The 22,679-nt window shown below is 28.6% G+C and overlaps 1 protein-coding gene across 2 annotated transcripts; it reads left to right on the plus strand.

Annotated features, from left to right (window-relative positions):
• The first annotated feature begins 517 nt into the window (after positions 1-517).
• Positions 518-20,012, plus strand: LOC149055633 (nose resistant to fluoxetine protein 6-like). Of its 2 annotated transcripts, none has more exons than XM_089225447.1 (15): positions 518-750; positions 858-1,240; positions 7,454-7,677; positions 8,950-9,167; positions 11,131-11,222; positions 12,116-12,300; positions 12,865-13,028; positions 13,159-13,327; positions 13,502-13,695; positions 13,984-14,125; positions 14,199-14,388; positions 14,789-14,931; positions 15,054-15,163; positions 17,162-19,522; positions 19,597-20,012. In XM_089225447.1, exons 1-14 carry the CDS (start codon positions 689-691, stop codon positions 17,259-17,261), a joined length of 2,376 nt encoding a protein of 791 aa, XP_089081573.1. In that variant the 5' UTR covers positions 518-688; the 3' UTR covers positions 17,262-19,522; positions 19,597-20,012. The 2 variants fall into 2 exon arrangements, with proteins under 2 accessions (XP_089081573.1, XP_089081574.1); XM_089225448.1 differs by having other exon boundaries at positions 19,601-20,012.
• Positions 20,013-22,679: the final 2,667 nt, after the last annotated feature.

Genomic DNA, 22,679 nt, shown 5'->3' on the forward strand with positions numbered 1-22,679 from the left:
TCCATAAGAAAATCTATAGTGTGTCCGATTGTTGTATAAAAGTTATTATTTAGAATTACATTTACAGTATATACTGCCGAGTAGACGAAATTACATACATTATACTAAAAAATATCTGATGAAAATAAATTGTATATTATTGAGTATTTTATGGTTTTAAAATTATTATTTTAATTGTCAATTTGTTTTTCGGAACATTGTTATAAATTTAAAATTATTTAACACAAATAAAAAAAGAATTTTTTGGAGATAATTGAATTTTTTTTTTATGCATCTCTGTAATATGTTGTGATTTTGTTGTATACGATATGTGGCGAAATAATTAAATAATTAATATCTAAAATCATTTTCCAAAAATATCGAATAAAAGAGTCATTGGCAAACACGGCTTACCTATCTACATTATAAAGTTCATCGAATACGCATAGGTAAGTACGTCACCGTGAAAGAACATAATATAATATTACCATAACATATATGAAACCTATAATATAAATAAACGTATCCTACTACGCATCGCAGTCTCATGCTAAACTCCGACTCGTTCAAGTCCATTATACAGGGCGGACGCAATATATTAAAACGCGGGAAACCGCACAGCCGTCTATAAAAAATAAATAATATGTCCGTTGTCGCGTCGTTTTAGGATTTAATTATCATTGAAAATAATAATCGTACACGATAGTGCATGGTACGAAACGATTTTTATTTTGCACTTACGTGTTTCGCGCGTGGACGGTCGTTGTATAGGTAGGCTATTTATTTCGTTTCGTTTTGTTTTTTCCTTTAAGCGGTACGTACCGTACCAGTCGACCGCATTTTATTGTATAATATTTATCGAACGACTTTATACACAGCAAATCACAGAAAAATCAAAAAATAATGATCGCCATGTTTTCGCACTCGGCGTTGCGATGGTCGACGTCGACGGCATTGCTTTTGACACTGGCGTTGGCCGAGTTCGACGGTCAAGTTCGTCGGGACGGCGACGTTCTGTTACCGCAACCGCAGTCGATACAATTACCGGCGCTCAACGGCTCCAGCGCGGCCTTTTCGGGTAACGATCAGATGGCATCTGCGCCGAAGGACGACGACGTTTATCCCGAGTCGTGGGTCTCTGATTTGTTTTACCGAGCGTTGGCTAATTTCACCATACAGCGTGTGGGCAACTCCGCTTGTCAGCGACAGGTGGACATGTACGTTAGAAACTTACGGAATTTCACCGATTGGGCCGTCAGAAGTGAGTTAACACGAATTATGAAAATGATAAAATATTACTGTGTAATAATATATACACCAAATGCCGTGACGTTACGAATAAGGCAGTATAGCTCGATTTTACAACTTTAAAAAAAAAATTATTTGTATTCTTTTTCCAAATTTTTGACAAAGGCAGCAGTAACTGCTCATTGTACAGAATGTCTTTGGTTGTTTTATATTACTCGTACAATCGGTTTCGTTAGAAAAAATAATTTTTTTTTTTCAATAAAAAAATTAACATTAAATTAAGAAAAAAGTTTTAAAATTGAATTACAGCATTATTAATAAAGCGTAAAATCTGTTATATTTTGGATACTAAAGTATCCTGCAAAAAGTTCTTCTATTTTCAACTTTTAGCTGGTTTCTACAAAATATTCGAAAACATAAAACTGTTTATTATAAATAGATTAAAAAATGTTTTGTCACGTTATACTAAACTTAATATTTGAAATCTGTGATTGGAGTTGAATGGGTTATGAATAAAAAAAAAACATTTTTATATAAATTAAGCTACTTTTAGCTAGTTTGAGCTATATATTATTTTCAATCAGCATTTTATAAAATTTACCTATAAAACTATATGAGTGTCTAATAACATGTAGCATTGTAGCCATTGTGGTCCCCATGTAGAGATATGAAATATATAATATCTAATGTTTTCTATATATTATCTATTTATTCTAGATCAGAGGTTCCCAATCTTTTTTTGATTTACGCTACCTTAGGGCATTTATTAAGAAATCTAGAGACCCCCAATAGTATAATGCAGTTTAGGTATATTGATACTTATATTTTATTATTAGTATTTTTTTTAATTTTTTTTTTTTGGTCATATATAGCGGATTCCAAACTGGTATGAAAAAGTTGTATACACAAAATAAAATACACGATATAACTTATAGATAATTATATGTGTTACGGTCAATGACAAAAATTGAACATTTACGTTTAAGTTGGTATAGGTTGCTTTCGTAAACTACCGGTCAATGACGTCAGTTTCTAAAATAATAGGTTATTGGTGTAAATTAAAAAACAAAAAAAAAAATTTACCTCAATGACTGAATATTAACATTATTAACCATTGACTGTTGGTAAATTACGTAACTGATTGAAAAGACACATAATTTTATTTTATTATTATTTATATTTTATTTTGTTATTTAAATATTAACTACCTATATAATACATTAGTTATTGTTTATTAATAATTTATTTTAGCAAGGCAATGACACATTTGTTCTGCATTTTAGTTTGCAATTGCACCTTTTGTAACCTTGTGATCTAGTAATGCTACTAAAACATGCAGCTTCTTTCAGCGTAATTTCATTTTTGGTATTTGAACTGATTCCAATTCAACGAAACATTCTTTGCAGGGATCTTGTGGACTTAATTTCTTATTTAAAATTGTCATCATTTTTTTGGCTTGTTTCTTTAAGCATTCACTTGATTTATGTCGTTAATTTTTTATTTTCTCATGACGTTGACAATTCATGCAATTTGTATGTTCATTGTCAGCTTCCAGGGAAATAAAATATGTTTCACATTTTCTTAGATTTGTATCTAATATGTTTAAATAACATGTTATTTTTATAAAATTTAAAATATAGTATTAATTTATTTGTATCTATCATATTTTCTTGCTGTTCTGCATCTAATACAGATGCAATAATTTTACCATCAAGCTTTTTTGAGATTTTATGGAAACATAAATACCTATAGGACCTATAATATAACACATAGAATATTGCATTCAAATTTTAAAATTCCAATGCTATATACATTTATATTATACAAATAAATTATTGTCATATAACTTGCTATTTAATGCAAATATTGTTGTATTTACGCGAAAATGATGCCAACATTTTTATCTAACCTTTGTTAATAAGCATTCGTGTTTTTTTCGCATGACGTCATGAAATCGCACCGTCAGGCAGCGAATCTAAAATAATATATGCATGGTACTTCGTACGAATAAAATAGTTGTTTATCGCACTAGTAGTAAAAATCCATGAATAAAAAAGGTAATATTATTTTTCGGTTGCTCTTATTATTTCCATAAAATAAAATTTTTTTTTTATCTATTAATTTAATTGTGTCAATACACCGAGTATTTTTACAATGTTATAAATTTACAATTTTGATTATGTGTTTACATAGTATTTAAAATGTTTACTAATTTTTGGTTTATTATATGTCCAGATCCGTGTCTGAATCTGAGGGGTTTTCTTTGGGTTCAAGTAGTATATCCTGTGGTAGCCATGGTTTTAATCTTTGGTTGACGGATCTTCTGCCGATTAGATTAGGTTAGTATTAAAAATTGTTTAGGGTGCCTTTATAGCGGTGATACTCGTTTGCGCACAGTACACAATTTTTTACCCGTAAACTGAGAACTCGTTTGCGTACATCAATAACGTGAAAACCCGGTTAATACTAATTTTTACCTGAAAAATGACGACTCGTTTGCGCACAGCTATTAAATTAGACTTGTATAATTGTTACGTGTGAGCAAATTTGGATAAGATACACGTAATTGATTAACTAGTGTGCGGTTCTAAAGAAGCATTACATTAAAATTAATAAAATAGTAAATACAAACATAACATTGAAAAAACATGATAAATTTACTTTAAATTAAATTAACAAAAAAAAGACATTTTTAATCACGCTAGTTGTAAACAGACAGTCTTAAGCCTGTAAAAGTGAGAAGGAAAATGTTTGAAAACAATCTAAAACATTATTTTTGTTAAGGGTTTTAGTAGACTTTTGCTATACATTATGTACGCAAACGAGTCCTACGTTTTGGGTCATTTATCACGGGTATTAAAAATTCGTGTGCGTAATCGAGTTATACATTTGTACGCAAACGAGTCGCAAAAAAGGATAAATGTGCGCAAACGGGTATCGCCCCCTTTATAGTTTACCATAAAGAAATAACGATTAAAAATTAAAATAAACTAAAGAGCAATGATGAATAATATTATGATCTTCAATTTAAAAATCAAACCAATTGATCATCATGATTTATAACTCCTGTACTGAAATAAAAATGTGAAAATATCTCACAATAAAATTTTTATAAATTCAAATAAAAATACATAAGATTGAACTCGTAAAACATGACTTATATTTTATTTAAGCTCTGAAGTAATTTATTGTCTGACAACAATTTTTATATCATCAAAATGATTCTTTTATGAAACTATATTTTCACACGATTAAAATAATCGGTTTTATAGTTATAGTTAATTAATAATTATTAAGGATTTTTAAAAACCTACTGCCTTACATTGGTTTACACTGGTTTCATGCTCGTATCTGTTAGTAGGTACGACTATAGTCAGGTTACCACTAGCAAGTCTCTTTCCACATAATAAGAGATAATGTGAACTAGATAAAAAAAAAAAATAATAATTTTCAAACGTACGGGTTTGAATTTATATCCTTTATGTTTTATATTTGATAATATTATACTTGCCATTATTATAATTTGAAAAACATGTTACCGATGAAAATATTTACAAAGTACCAATTGATATTTGTCGAAAAACACACATTTGACACATATGCGCAGTATGAACATGTAAGGTCATAGCTTTGGCAGTTTTGGCATTGTGGTATCTATCGTTCTTTAATGAGGTTCTTCTAATGTTACTTTTGTATGAAAAATAGAAATAATAGAGAAGATTATTATTTATTGTATCGCTTTCTCCATTAGGGTCGATGCCATCAAAGAAAATAGGCAACTAAGTTTCAGTTTGGCGATGTTTAACATTGGTGACATTTCCCACCGTGTAACCTATTTCTTCTAGAGCTGTTGTTATAACAGTTTCTGGAGTAGATGGGTGTAGGTTCCTTATGACTATGCTTAAAGGTTTATCGGATTGGGTATGTAGCATTGATTTTTTCGAAAGTGAATCATTTTTCTGTAACTATTTGGGGTATAAGTTTGGACTTTTAAATGAGTTGAGGTGAAGGCACGAGAAGGTGTTTGGACCGATGATTTGTTTAAAGTGATTTAGCAAGCCTACGTAGTTAAGAACCCCTTTAATGAAGACGGGTGGAGGCAAAATTGTTTTTTGTGTATTGTTGATGGTATTCAGTTGCTCCTCGTTTTGATTATCAAGTATGATGTTAAGATTTTCGATGGTCGACTCATCTCCAGAGAGAACGGTAGAACGCTATATATCTGTTTGGCGTGATCAGCGGTTTAGCTTTCTTAACACAAGCTGTATAGGATGGTGATTGCGTTGGAGAGGATGATGTAGATAAGTTACGTTTATTTTTATTTTTATTTTTATCTTCATTATTTTTCTGATTATTTGGTTATTGACAATTTTAATTGGGGACACGGTTTCGGAGGCCATTTCGTTAGTGTTATCGGAGTCCAAAGGTCTGTGATTGAATGCGTTTTGCAATAGTGGGATGTAATTTAATTTATAAAATAAATAAAATATTTGACGATTATAATTGATCAGGAGAAGTATTTATCCCGAAGGTTGATGAGCTTGCGAATTTGTAACAAGACTACAAGAGTTTCAAGTTTTCGTCGAATGAAATATAGAATTTTCTATTCGGTAGAAGTTTCAGAGCTAGACATAGCCCGGGAGCGAAGTATAAATGGTTGCTCATTATCGGACTGCCAGCGCGAGACTAATGTATCTTATGAAATAATTTAACACTACGGGAGTATACTTAATAGAAAAATAGGCCTTGTTAAAAAAATAGTTATACAACTTGCGGAAAAATGACTTTAAAAAAAATTAAATATCAGTAATTATAGATTTAATTTATATAGGTGTAGCATGTTACTAGCCACGATATTGCTAATTCTATGCAATAAAGCAAAATGGTTATAGTTGTGAAATAAAATAGAAAAATAAAATAAATTACCAGATAATATGTTCATTGTTCAATGAATAAAATAAAAACAAATAGCAAAAAGCATAATATTTACGTCACTATTAGGTGCGACGATGTATTATTTACCTATGTCTGGTTGTTATATTGGTTATGGGCGTTATGGCTCATTGGCTCCAAACGGTTTTACTTGAAGCTCGGTGTTCTATTCATTGTAATAACTAGGTATAAGGATATGGTTTTGTTTGTTGACATGTATAAAATAACTTAACAATATCAAAATAATTTATTTATATTTATTCTTGAAAAACATGCAAATATTATTATTGGTATACAGAGTATTACAGTTGGATAACAATTATCCGTTGGCCTAGTGGTATTTTTTGTACATCGGCAAATATCGATATGGGCAATAAACTTCCTGTAGGTATTAATTATTTTTCAATATTTATACGCATACCAGTATACCGTTATTTGGTAATTAGCTACTGTTGTTAATGAAAAAACCATATTGTCGAAAAAACCGTTTATATCGGTAGTAAATAAATACTGAATACCGGTAGTATAATTATTCAAATGTATGTACTTATATTATAAACACTATAGTTGTTTACAATAACCGTATATTATATCTAAAATAAAAATTGATTATAATTTGTTATTGCATATTTGCATATTTGCATATTTTAAGTGTTTAATAAGTAATAATCAAAATTATACATTTTCTTTTGTATCTATGTATTATCATCAATACAGGAAGTGGCCAGTAGATATATCGAATGAAATAATTTTAATTGATGTATCTTATTATTATATTCATATAAAAATAATGATTCAACATTTTTGATTTTTCATCTGTATGTAATTTTTTTTTTTAGTTAAAAATTTAAAATAAATAAACAATTTTAGCATTAAGATTTGAAAATGTATTAAATATAGAAGCATCATATTAACTTAATATGTTGTTCTCTCTACAATTAAATATTATCGAATATATATTGGCTCAATATTTTAAGTTCAAATTCCTTTAATAATTTTAGTTATTTTAGGTTGATACTTTTCATAATTACGTATATTATTATTTTCTGTGTACTGCTTACAACTGAACAAATTATCCATTGGCCATTTTAATTCATAAGAACACAGGTAGAGATCGATACCATGACATAGTATGATTCCAAATTGTAAGTCGATGGTAAAAGATACAACATGCTTAATTGTTAGCAAAACAAAACGAAATTATATGAATTTCGTGATTAATCCATGGTTATACTGTAGTTTATAAGTGCAGTGTGAACTACTTATAATACGATTAAAATTTATTATTTTTCAGTGGCTGAGTCTTGGAATCGACATCCGACTGGTATACTAGCGGGCAACAAATATCATATGGGGGTTTATGACGAATGTGTTGAAGTTAATTATCCAGTAAAGGGACAGTATTGTTTGTCTGAAATACATTTATTTCCACCAACGGGGAAAAATTACAGTTTCCTAGATGGAACAGAAAATATTAATGAAGTTGGCTACAACCATGCGTGGAAAACAGTACTCGGGGTACGTATAATGTCGTATAGTTATAAATTATAATATTTGAATGTCGATTGAGAGTTACTCGCCTCCGTTGTCAAACGTTGCGAACAATAATTATTATTAATACGTTCACAGTATATATAGAAATATCGAATAATAATAAATATAATGTTTCGTATAAAACGTTGATTTGTATGCATCACATTAATTAATTGCTGTGGGATCTAATAGTGACTAATACCGAATTTGGACAAATGGAAACTTTGTTTAACCATGACGAACGAACGTTTTAGATCCGATTATTGATACTTTTTGGGCCGGGAACGAATATTAATAATACTCGCAACCGGTTACCTTTTTTAATTCACACACCGTCTAAACTATACTGACCGATAGCTTGTGGTTGTGTGTCTCTTAAAACTATTAAGGTACAAAATGCTAACAATGAGGTAATGGTAAACACTTTGCTGTATTATAAAAAGTTACAAAAATACAAAATATATTATAGAAAAATAATAATTTCGTCCCTGCTAGTGCAACATGTGAAAAATATATATAGTAATAAATATTAATTGCCGGTTCGGCACAACCGATATTGATTGCATAAACCTCACGTGTATAAATACAAAATTGATAATAATAAAAATGTAACAAATAAATATATAAAAAATAACTCACAGCTTGTTGGTGAACAGCTGGCCAGCCGCTACCTTATTCCTATAAATAATATATAAAATTTCACACACACACACAAATTCACAAATTTCTGTAAAAAAAATATAATATATAAATGGTTACGATTAGCGCACACTAGTATAATTAAGATATCATTATATATTTTTTTTTCACATCACGCCTTTGATACAATAAAATAATATAATACAATTAGTATTTTTGCACAACCTGACGATTTGCTCGTGACCACTACAAATCTTAAAAAACTCAGTTTCAACTATTAGAGTTGTTTTTTTTTTTGTGCACTAAAAATTCGGTGGTCAATATTATAACGGCGATCGGCGATAATACTCGTTTGAGTAATTGCGAACGACAATTTATTATGGTAGCTATGTTATTGTGCAAGACCGGCGATCCGTCGAGGGCGGCTCGCTGATGACACGTAAATGCATAATATGTTACATAATTTACACTGACATAAATATACGAGTAGTAATACAAAAAAAAAACAATAATAATATGATGTATGGCCGGTGGCGACGCGATATCAATATTTATAATATACTATACGTAAATGATTACTTGTTGGCGTCAACAGATAAGAATTGGTAATTTTTTCAGTGGGTCGATTCTCCGGATCGAGTCAAACGAAACAGTTTGAGTTTAGGGATATGTATACCGGATTCTTGTACAGCTTCAGATCTACAGGCATCGTTGCAAAACGAATTGGATAAGGTGTTTTTACCAGAGAAGTTCAAAGCTGTCGTTCAAGTAGACCCGATACTGTGTAGTGTGAGTGGAGATATGTATCCTCACGACATGGCGTATTTTGTTACCAGGTAATTCGATAATTACTCGAACAAAAACAATATTTTCGTTTCAATAGTAAAGGTATAGAAAGACTGAGCATTCTGATTTCCGTAAAGTAAATATAGTTTCAGCATAAAATATAGAATATAACTCTGCCGTCTCTAGTGAACTATACAAATACAAAATATTTTAATCAATTAGATCCTCTAAATGAGGCAAAGAACACGATTAACCGGAATGAGGATTGCCTGCGTATTGTTACATTGACTATAAACTAGAAAATATTACATGTAGGTACGTACATTTTAACTGGTTAAGCATATTGAAATAGCATTATTAAGAATAATATATGATCTTGTCGTTTACAAGCTCAGTTTACGGTTTATTACCAAATATATATATATATATATATATATATATATATTTATATGACAATTAAAAATCTTTTAGATTTGAAGCGGAGAGATGTGTGATCGGAGTGCAAAAATGATCCAATATTTTTCAACTACTATGGAGAATTATTCTGATAGAAAAATTAATCTGGTTTGTTTTAAGAGGGATTAAAAGTAGAAATTTCTCAAGATAATCGGGAAAAACTAAAAAAAAAAATACGATAAAATAGGATCCAATCAATAGGAATATTTATAGAGTACCATAAAACTGTAAAAAATTTTTTATTTAATGTAATTCAGAGACGAATAAATGTACATATTTCAAAATTTCACAAAATATATTTTGTTTAAGCACTTTCAAATTATTATACAATTTAAAAACTGTTTTTACTGTTTTTGAAGCACCTATATACATATATGTATATTATAAAGACACTTGAAATGTTAAAATGTTTTAGTTTTTATTTGACTCGTGAAAAATAAAATTTTTATTTGTGAGAATTTTAGTTTGAAAATTTAAAACAAGGTTTCTTATTATAAGTTTTCCTTACATGAATTTAAAAAAAAAAATACAGAAGAAAGCCATATTCCTTTTACGAGGATTTTAAGATTCAAATTTTGACGTAGATAATTACCTAAAATTTCGAATTATTTTGTTGACTTATAGGCAGACATACCGACTGAATCTTCAAACATAAACTTTTTTCACTTTTTACACTATTGGTGCAGAAATCTTCTTAACGATAAACGAATAATAATAATAATAATAAAATTAATTAAATAAAAAAATCAACTTATATTTAAGCAATAGAAAGTGCGATCATTTGATGGTTTCTTCCCTCATCTCATTCATGTTTTGCTAAATTATATTGTAGCATATATTCTTATCATGCCTTTGTGTATAGATTGTAGATACTCCAATAGATATTAAAAAACATCGAAACAGTCAACCAGTTAGCTTCTAACCACTACTCTAGATTCCACTCTAAATTGTCCAAACCCAGAAATCTCATCACTCCCATGCAAAACTCTTCCTGTAAACCTTATACGTTGGTTGAAACGAATATAGTGTAAAGATCTACTCAAATAAATCCCCAATAAAATAATTCACGTTGGGTTCTATCAATGGATGACCTCCCTTCTCATATTAATCATGTCTCACCTGTAAATTTATCATTATACTTACTTATTATGCTCCCCTAGCATGGATTGTTTATTTTCAAATAAAAAAAAACAAAAAACCTTGTACAATTGTCAGTTATATTTATCAGTTAATTCAACTTAATACATCCATTACTGTGAATTGTGATCAACTCAATGACGAGATACAAACAATAATTATTATACAGCTAAGTGACTTCTTTGGTTTGGAATGCTATTTAATATATCTCTAATCAACCTGGAAATAATTAAATAAAACATAAATACATAATTAAATCTAACCAATTTGAATGTTTCGTAGTTTTATTATTTTTTTGACGAAAATATTGTACTTAAATTCGATATTATAATATATTATGTGTTTCGAAAAAAATGTATTCCATGTGTGTTATCATAATGATTTATAAATAATGCTGTTTTTTTTAAATTTATTTTTTAGTGCATTTTTTGTAGTACTTGTTTTGATATGTTGTGGTGTGACCGTTTGGCATTTTATAAAGCTATCGAATCAACACAATAAAACCATATCTGGTGAGTGACATATATACTATGCATAATATGTTATATTTAATTTCAGATATCAGCTATAAGCAGGAAATTCATAGTAATGATGTGATTTTTAAATTTATTTTCCCGTGTTCGATTATACTTTTTTTACCGATTGTAGTTGTAAGTAAAGTCGTGAATATAAGTACTTAAAATCGTCAGCCATATCGGTAAAAACCTATAAATTTAATTATTTAAACAATATCATACTTTAGTAGTTTTCTATGATAGAAATTAAGAATTTAACCCAATGGACCTGATTTCAAAAAACGTTAAAGACATTATAGTGTTTACAATGAATAGGAATTATTAATATCTAGTTAATTAATTCTTAAAATACTGATGTATTAAAAATTAAAAATGTTTTAATTTCAAAGTTCTGAAAATCTATAATTCACAGTGTAGATCACGTCATGCGCTAAAAAAAGTTATCTGCCCATTTATTTTTATTAAAAAAAATAATATTCATGCTGCACTCCAAAATGTATACTAAATTTAGTCAATTATACCCACTTATAATCACATTAGTTCAAGAAAATTAATTATTATAAACTTACTGTAGTCTATAAGGTCCTGTAGTCTATATTATAATTTATAAATTTCCCTGTAACACCAGTAATATTCTTACTCATCCATCATCTATATATGATATATCTACGAACCCTTTCAATGCATTTTGAATATCATTATCATATTATTTCTATGGAACAAATATCAAAATTAATAAATATAAAATACAAAATAGTCTTTGAAAAATTAAGATAAACTAGCATAATCGTTTAACAAAAGTAATTAAAATGATAACTGATAGTTTCGCTCAATCGTGTAAACAATTATTATATTCTGTGGTAAGTATAGCTTGTTATTTTGTTTTACAGATAATGAATTTCTCATTTCATTTTCATTTATCAATTCTGTCAAGGAATTATTAAAATATGATAAAACAAACGAATTCAATTTACTGAATGGTTCGAAAGTGACAACTATGCTATTCATTTTATTTGGTCACAGATCCATGTATTTTGTAGGAAATCCTATAAGTCATCCTAAATCTATCGAAAATGTGAGTAAAAATAATATTATTTATTTTAAATTATAAAATAAGACGTGTAAAATACTTATTTATCAATATAATCATATGTGTAATTTATGAATTAATCCATTTCACATTTCCTTCATTACACCTTACATCACGTATAAAGAACCATGGGTTGTTTTTATCTATATCGAATATGAGCATCTTAATCGAAAACTAATTTCGATCCCGACTCTTCGAATTATTATCAAATGAATACTTACCTACTCTGACGCAAATCTTTTGATACGTAACATAAATTCGTGAATTTACAATGTGGATAAAAATATACTCTTCGAATAACAAAATATAAATATATTATTATATACTGAAAAAAGCTTATAAAATAAGGATTTCAATTATAATTACAAATATATTATTTTGGACAAACTTCTATTACATCTCAATATCTGTTACATATTTAGTTAATTTTACTAAATATTTTCTACACTTATTTTTTTTTAAACTATTATATTACTTAAACTATGTTCAAATATATATTTGTACAACAGTACTAAATACCATTAATTAAATTGATCATAATAATTATAGGTATACAAAAATGGACCAGATATATTTTTGACTAGTATGAATCTAGTTGATCCATTTTTCTTCATAAGCGGTTATATCCTGTACATGACAGTATCACCGATTTTCCTAAAAAAAGGATCAGCATGTATAAAGCTTGCGTCACCGATTATCTACCGTATATTAAGGTAAAATTACTTTGTCATACATTGTTAAGTCAAAATGGAAATTTTATAGTTATTACTAGGCCATAATACCTGGGCATAAGGAAAATATTTGATATCAACATAAGTCGCGATCCTAATTTTATAATTTTAGAATGTTACCGGCTTATTGTGCGGTGATGGTGATCACTGCTAATATCGTACCTCATCTCGGCGACGGGCCACTTTGGCCTAAAAATGCTTGGGCCGAAGCCGAAACGTGTAAAAAAAACTGGTGGACCAATTTGCTTTTTATAAGTAATTTTATAGACGCCAAGTACGAAGTAAGACTTTGAAAATATGATTATATACTTACATATATATTTCTAACCTTCAATTAGAAATAAACATTTTAGTTCAAAAGAAATTAATGTAATACAAAAGTTATATGTTAGCCTAACTATTTAAGCGTACCTACCTATAATACCTATTTAATATTAATTACGTTCTATTAACAGTGCCTCATAGTGAGCTGGTACATATCGTGTGATATTCAATTTTTCATAATTGGAGTTATTGCAGTTTATGTTTATACGAAGAACATTAAATATGGAATTGGATTGCTCACTACTATTCTTATTGCGTCGATATGTACGCCATTTATTAGAACGATATTGACGAAAAGTGATGGAATACTTAAAGTGCACCTTCCGTGAGTAAAACCATTTGATAATATAGTACTCATTGGCCATAAATACCAATAAATTTAATACGCATTTAACTATTTATGTTATTGAAAAGTGCTGAAATGCTTTAAATTTAATGAGTTTATTCTCAAGAATGAAAACATAATTGTTTTTTTAATACTGTTTGTTCAACACAAGTTCTTGTTGTTGTCTGTGTTATTAATACTCCGACATTTGAACGTTCCTGCAGAGGCCACTTATTAAACCGTCGAACTATAAAATTTAACATTCATTAAATACAAAACTAATTTCAGATTTTTAGAAAACCCTAGATATTCTACGACATTTAATGAGACTTACAGAGCTAGTTACATGCGAGCCACACCTTTTTTCGTCGGGATGGCAATGAGCTTAATCATCAATAAATTGAAAGAGAAAAAATTTAAATTACCACCGGTAAATATTGACTACAAGTTGATTATTCGTTTATGAATTTAAAACATATGGATCTTAAATTTTTGTGATTTAGATCGCCGTCTACGGTGGAACGTTTGTCATAAGTGTGATTTGTTTGTGGGTACAGTTTTATGGTGCTATATTTTATACGAGACATAGACCTTATTATCCATTAGAACAAGCTCTATATTCGACATCAAGCCATTTTACATGGACGATAATATGTGTGTGGGTCGTTTTATGCCATTTCACTACTGGTTACGGTAATTTGAATTTTATTTGTCACTTGGTATACTTTTACTTTATCTATTTAATCTCTTAGTCCTGTTAAGATACTATCCGTTATATTTAGTACTATGATTAAAATATTAAATACTACTGTTAAATTTTGATTGTTTGATTAAAAATTCAACGAAATCAAAGTGTTAAGAAATTAATGGGGACATTTATTAATTATTATTATACATTTATGTGTCCAAAACTCCAAACGAAATTTCGTTTTTATACCTATTTGTCATTTGAAAATATCAATGACATCACGTTATTATTGTTATTTTATCAAAACTTCAGAATTTGAGAAACAGATTTTAATATTATAAGCTCATGAAAGTCATTTAATTTTGAAAATTGATGGCATAAATTAAAATTTTTTTCTGATTATAGGTCTTTTAACAAAAATTTTGGATAACAGATTTATTGTACCCTTAGGGAGGCTCTCATACTCCGTTTTCTTAGTGAACCTAATCGTTATGATGATTTCTCAGAGTTCTCAAAGAGTACCCAATTATCTATCAGGAAAAACAGTGGTAAGATAAAAGATAATTTTGTACATAAAATAAAAAATATTAGAAAGTGGATCAATGATTTGCATTGTACCCAATTAAAGAATGATTATACGAAAATATTGTTTTAATTCGTCTGCTTTCAGTTGGATGCTGTGATATACGATATATTTAAAACTTATTTTATGAGCTTAGCATTATATATAACCGTTGAAGCACCGTTTGGAAATTTGATTAGACAAATGTTCGGGCGAGGGTAAGTTATTACTTAATTAATATTTTGGTTTGCTAAACATTATTTTCCCTTTCTAACCAGTGGTTTTTTCATTCGTTCCACCCTTTTTCCCACCACCCATATTTCGTTCAATATATTGCCCAACGTATTTTTCATAGTCTTGCGGAATTTTTGATATCATAGTGCAAATACCTCGTAATTTGTTATTATTTAAAAACGTATCCATATTGTTCATAATATTAATAAATAATTGGTACTTCCCAGGAAAAGGAAAAAACTAATTTTTCCTTCTTTATTAATATTATTTTCACCATATATTTTTCGTTTAAATACTAGCTATATTACAATTTAATCGGACTCATATAATCACTTTTAGCATTTAAAAAAAATGTTGTAATTCGAATTGACTTGATACCTTTGACACTAAATTAATTGCTATGCTTTTGACTTGTGACTTTTTGCACTATGAAATTTATTTATTTTAAAATAAGACATTAAATTATTAATATTATAATACATGAAATATATAATAATGCTTACGTGAATAATGTTATATTAATTCCAGTGGCTATGTGTACCTATACATATTTTTTTTTATGTAAAATTTAAAAAAATTGTATGATAAAGCTTATTTGTTTCATCTTACTTTGGAACGCAGCGATACTTTACACTATAATAACGCAACTGTCTATAATCTATATCATCTAATTATCAGAAAACCCGTAATAAAATAATGATTAAACATTGTGTGACTCTTTTTTTCTTTCTGGGGAAGGGGTTGGTTGAACCTGAGACCCCCCCCCCCCCGTAAATATGCCACTGAATATAAAATAAATGGCATGTAGGCACTTTCTAATTGCCATTGTTCAGTCAGCTCAGAGTTAATTGCATCGTATCAATGTGGTTTTAATATTAAATTATAATTTTAAAACGAATTGCTAAACGTTCATAAACAATATTAAAGTACTGAAAAATATTAAAATCATCAATAATAACTATTGAATATACAACATGTCAACAGACGTGGACTGGCTGGGATGTATTCCTTGCCCTAAAATATATTTGATCTAATTTGTTTTGTTTTTAATCTAATATTGCACAAATTTGTTTGAATATTTATTGTAACTTGTTACTTATTTACGATTTTTACGTAATTTCAATATTTTATACATAATTTACTTATTTTAAATTTACCAAAACATTTTTGTTATCTGCCCTTTAAATTATGTAACATCCCATGTCCTTTTTTACCTGCAGTCAGTGCATGCGTGTCAATGTAATGTGGAAGCATTTTGCATTTTTACATTCTTGACTTGGTTCCTTAAACACGCATACAAAATTGCATTGCCCTATACTGACATGAACAATTTAGCGAACTTGTGTTCTTACTCACAAAAATCTTTTTTGAATTGTATTATGGACCCAAGCGCACAGCAATATAATTTGATAGTGAGAAGTCAAGTGACGATGACAGTGACCATTAGATACAGCGTAAAATGTCTTACAATTTTAACGTATAATGTAAAAAACGATGACAAATGACTTGGGCTCCTTCTCAAAAAAACAGCATAATAGTTGTTAATAATTATATTCTAAATACTAAATATTTTTTATGCGTAATTTTAAATACGACATAAAGGAGGAAAGCGAGGCCGTCCACTTGACTGTGCAACTGTTTCCTTTTAATTCAAGTTGTTTTTAGGTGCCAAAGTTTATAATTTCTCAATTACAAGGATTTTTTTTTTTTTTTGATGAGCCAATTGTGATTATTAATTTATTTAAAGTACTAAACTTACCTATTGTTATTTCTTCATTGAACAATAGTATTTGCACGAAGAACTTAACTCACTTTCCGAAAATTTTTTATTATTTATGCCCGAAACACTTTAAGATAAATTATACTTGATTAAATCAATCATAGTATTTGTTATTTTATTTATAAAATTAATAATTATATGTCATGATAATCTAGAATTTAAAAAGATTAAATTTCAATAATCTTTATTTTATAATCTTTAGGAAAAATAATAACTCGTCCAGAAGAAACGAAACAGTCGAAACACCAGTTAAAAAAATTACAACTGAGGAAACTCCAAAAAAGGTTATGACTCATTTATAATAAGTGATTTAATAATAAAAAATAAACTGAATAGGTATTGCTTATTCAGTTTATTTTTATTTATTTATCAAGGCTTCAACAACAAAGATTTTTAGCCTGCATTAAATTCAAATAGACAACTATTATTATTTCTAATTTACTTTTGTATATAATCTAGAATATAATTACGTTTTCATCAGATTTGAATAAAATATTAAAGAATGATATTATTCAATTTATTATATTTTTTTTGTATGTGAGAGTTTAGTTTTATAAACTTGTATTGCAATTGTTTTTAGGTTTCTAATCAATTTGTATTATTTACGTATGTATATATTATTATATAATATATTTTATGTACCTCAACAACTTTGAATATTATACTATAAAAAAATATCCAGTGATTCGTTCATTTTAGAGTTGATGTACATTGAACTTCGATCAACTTCATGTATCACTAGAAATCAAATCATAAGTTGCTCTTTTGTTATGGCAAGTTAATAGTTAATTGAAAATTGAATAAGTAATAGTGTAATCACAGGGCAGGACACGCTCAAAATACATGATTAATGATACATAATATTATTAATATTTTAAGTTGAATATTTTTTACAAATTGAACAAACTATTTCTGCAATTTAAACAATAATAATGTAAAAATGTAAGTTTTTATTATTAATATTATTGTATAATATAATACAAATATAAATTTGGTATCTGTGCCTGGTGTTGACAACGCTCATCACTTAACAACAATATTGCATAAATGACCATACAAAAGAAAATTAAGGCAAGTATAATTCCACCAGCACCCGATAAAAAAAATAAAAAAACAATTACAACGTTCAAGATGTTGAATCCCACTGTAATGCTGAATTTTGGTAAGTTATCGCAAGGAAATTTTAGTTAGCTCTTTTAAAATCAAATCACCGCGGTGGATGGGTCATCCGTGTCAATTTATTTAATATACACCTACTTACTAACCTATTCTCAATATAACCTCAGGCTAAGATGACGTATGTACAACAAAACAACAACGAATAGACGTCGAATAAAATAAATATAATAATTAATTGAAACGAGTAACTTTACATCGACCATACAAACTATAGACCAAAGTTTTTCAGACCTGACGTGAACTTTTATATGTATCCTAGGTTTTACTGACAGTAGTTAGCGAGACGTAAGATTTACCGGCTAATCCTAGGTTTTACTGCTATTCGTACTTTTACGGTAACATATTTGTATATTGCAGGGGTGGCCACATCGAGGCTCGCGAGTCGCATGCGGCTCTTAAATCAATTTCGTGAGGCTCTTAAACCAAACTCAGACTAAAATTAAAAGTAAATAAATGTTCCTTCATTTGTTTTAAAATGAAAAATGTAACTTTATTTTATAAACATTGCTTTACAATATGTGGCTCACCTCGAATTAACTTTATAAATTTGCGGCTCTTTAAGGTTTAGGTTAGTGGCCACCCCTTGTATATTGTAACGTGGCCAGGTAGTTTGATAACACGACAACTCCCGGCGCGATCTATTACTGACAGAAATATATTATTCATTCTGACTTTGTGCATGCTTGATTATAAATTACATCCGTGGAAGTTTACATTTTTACTATATACTGTAACATATATACACCTACAACGATAATATAAAACTATTTCCATATATAAACATTTTGGTATTATATTATTATTATAATGTATAGTAAATCGGGTTGATAAGATTTTCATATTAATATATTGGATTCTAATTATCGTACATTTTTATTTTAAAGATGTAAAAAATCGCTTAAAAATAAACTATTACACTCGAAAGTGGCTACTGTTGTATCATGCATAATAATATAATATATAAGAAATATTACAATTAGAACTATTAACTAGGTTAAGTAAACAATTAAGTAATGGCGTAATACAATAACAATAATTAGTATAATTTTAAGCTTAGTCAGTAAGTATTATGTAATTAGGTTAAATTCAATATCGATTTTATCGGTAGTGTTTCGATTGTAAAATTTATATTTAAGGAATATGTGATGACAGAAAAGGGGTCAGTTGGCGGTAGTCGTGTGACTCGATTACCACTGACCACCAGTGTCAGAGCCAGGTGGTGATCGTGTGACTCGATCGCCACTGGACGTCAAAGTGTTCAATAAAAGTGTTTATAATTAATTTGTTCGTTTATTTGTGTACGCCAGTGATCGGCGTATACGACAGTACGATAAGTCAAATTTGAAAAAAAAAAATGTCAAAATTCACTATGAAAATGAATAGTGTGAGTACACAAGAATAGTTATTATAATATTATGACATTAGATATAAAATAATATAATGAAAAAATTGTTTCAGATAGTAAAACAGTTTATGGATCGCTGTATTGACGGCTTCAATTTATGTAATAATTTTGACATTAATTTATATAAATTCAAAGACATAAATGATTCGAATATTGTTTTGTATAATTTTGATTTTGTTAACACTAAAATCTATTGTTTATTTCCTTATTTATCTTATTTTTGGTTGTATATAGTTATTAGTTTCTTCGTAAATATAGTGATAATTAAGTTAATATTATTTTAAGTATAAGTACTAGTCATATTTATTCATTTATTAATTTGATTTCAACTATCTGAACTATCACAAGTCTAGGCGGGCGGGCTGTATAAGTTTACTACAGGGAGAATTGCATATATTGTGAAATGTCTGTAATTATCATTGTTGTTTACGTGTTTTATGCAAAGTAAATAAGGTTATTACTACTATAATATGTAAATGACTCTCGTTAAAGGATGTCTTGGTTACCATATAGTATATTAGTATATAGTTATAGTATCAAGCAAACCCTAAAAATATTTTCAATAAACTATCTATAATTTATTTATTTGCATTTAAAATAGTATAATAACTTATTTTAATTATTTTTTTTTGTTATTAAAGAAATCTTCGATAACGTGTAGGACTATTGGCTTTTTAACATATAGGCTATTATAATAGTACTTGAATAATTTAAAATAAATTTTACAATTTAATATTTTTCATAAATATAGTAATATATTTTGGATGGATTCTTCGTCGGGGCCCAGGTGCTCAGTGCGTCGTGCTCAGGTATGTTGTATTTTTGTCGGGCCTCTTGCGTGTCTAAATTCTGTGATGACTGATGATGTTGATGTGTTTGATCGAAGTTGGATGTTCACATTTAAGGCATGCTCCTGGTGGCTCTTTTCTCATTAGATGATGGCCAATGGCAATATGTGCAATATGTATATGACTTATTCTAAAACGATTTGATACAACTTCGTTTCCTTTTTTGAGAGACATTAATAACTATTATTATTTGTTTAAATTTTATAATTAACTGTTATATTATTATACAATGTTTTTTTTTGTTTTATGTAAAATTAGGGACTTCCATAATGGAGCAGTTAATATTTGCCTTCTAACTTTAATAATCTGGCTCTGATATTCAATATTTAATATTGGGAAAGTTAATTCAATTACATTGCCTTAAAGTTAAAAGTTAAAGATAAATAAAGAAAAAATTATAAGTTAAGATGGAAAATTAAATAAATGTAATCCAGTTTAAAAAAATGTTATTTTAAAGCTACAATATGGTGGTTATTAAGTTCCCTAGTGTTTTGATTTGCACAAATATTTACTATAAGATGTCTAACACTGTGCTAACATTAGAATTATTGATATGTTAATAAATAAATGACTAAAATCGAAAAAGAGTCAACGAATCAGTTTTTCTGCTGGTTCGGAATGATATGAAACGAAAATTGTCTTTACTTCACGATGATGATAAACAACTATACAAAAATAAGTTACAACAATACCAATTTGAACTGAATAAGTAAGTTAATAAGTTATAATTTATAAACAAAAATAATTAACTAGTAGTTAAAAAATAATAATTTTTTTTAAATATATTTTTGAACATTCAACACTACGCTACTATAATGTGAAAGTGTAAAATAATTATAACTTATAATCATGAACTATTAAGTTAACTATGAACGTCAAATATATGATCAATGGATGAATACAAAAACCATGAAATAAAAATATTATTATACTTATCGATTCTAATATTTAATTAGGTACATGTTCAGAATTAAAATGATTAAATAATTATTAAAAAAAATATTATAATGTTTAATTTACGCGCGTGTCATTGAATATTTTTGTAAGCCTGTATATTTCTAGGTTTGATATTGTGTAAAGTCAGGAACAAATATTTGTTGAGCTCGGACTATTCGGAGAGAGAGAGAGAGATGTATGACATCGAATGGGATAATTGAGGAGGGCAATGCACTGATCATAATATCATGATAATATTTTGAATTGGTAATAAATCAGGTAGGTACATATATCAGATGTTTACAATAATATGCAATGTATTCGAATATACGACGTTGATAGTTCTGTGGGAGAAGATAATAATATTTTATAACTTATTATTTACTATGGTATAATCATGAAAATATGAACGCGATACATCTGAATGGTATATAAATATTTGCAATATGCATTTCGAACCACCTGGGGTCATGGTCACGACACACTCGTCACTCGCAGCATGCATAATATAAGCAATGTGTAGGTAATATTAGCTGTCTGCTATACTTTGACACGCTTACAGTTTGTTTCACCGTTGAAAAATGTACACACTTTTTGTTTTGTCTCAGAATTCGCGTAACCCATTGAACAGTTAGGATCGGATGCATACCTATACGTGGACGCCATACACGCCGCATGTATTGTCTCCGTCTTACTAGTGATGCGTAACAATGATGGCAAATTTACGCTCAGCAGATCACGTTTAGCACCATAATTAGTTTAAAATTAAAGTGAATTTACCTCTTATAAAATTTAAATTTAAGAACATTATTTGTGTTCGTATGTTGGGTGCTTACGATTTTTTAAGTGTGTTATGAGCATTTTTAATTTACGCTTTATTACATACGCGAAACTTGTAAAAAAAAAAAAATTGTACTTTCTTTAAACCCCTAACATACCAACGTCCAACACAGTCACACAGATAATGTGCTTATACCTTTGAATTTTATAAGAGGTAAATTCACTTAAATTTTTAAACTGACGGAGCTAAACGTGATCTGTTGAACACTGAGCACATAATATAATGTTACGAATTTGTATGACGGAGACAACACATGCGGGTATATCTGGGTATGACGTCCTCTTAAGAATCATATTAAGTTTTTAATATCGGCGATACTCGTTTGTGCCGGTGTGTACTAGTTGCGGTCATAATCAAAAATGGCGTACTAGTTGCGGTCACCCCTCAAAAAGGTTACATACTAGTTGCGGTCACCCATCAAAAAGGTTACATACTAGTTGCGGTCACTCAAAATAATAACTAATGCTGGATTGCATAAACGTTCATTAAACATTTAATGAACCAATAGCGC

The sequence above is a fragment of the Diuraphis noxia genome, unplaced genomic scaffold (assembly GCF_037042655.1).
Source record: "Diuraphis noxia isolate RWA-SAM2 unplaced genomic scaffold, SU_Dnox_SAM2 contig0004, whole genome shotgun sequence".
NCBI lineage: Eukaryota > Metazoa > Arthropoda > Insecta > Hemiptera > Aphididae > Diuraphis > Diuraphis noxia.

What these genes read in the sequence shown, in the direction of transcription:
- LOC149055633 (XM_089225447.1), top strand. Translation starts at nt 689, where the DNA reads ATGGTACGAAACGATTTTTATTTTGCACTTACGTGTTTCGCGCGTGGA. An exon ending in CGTGGACGGTCGTTGTATAG is followed by an intron (nt 751 to 857) that starts GTAGGCTATTTA and finishes CTTTATACACAG; the next exon opens with CAAATCACAGAAAAATCAAA. An exon ending in ATACTTAAAGTGCACCTTCC is followed by an intron (nt 13,696 to 13,983) that starts GTGAGTAAAACC and finishes AACTAATTTCAG; the next exon opens with ATTTTTAGAAAACCCTAGAT.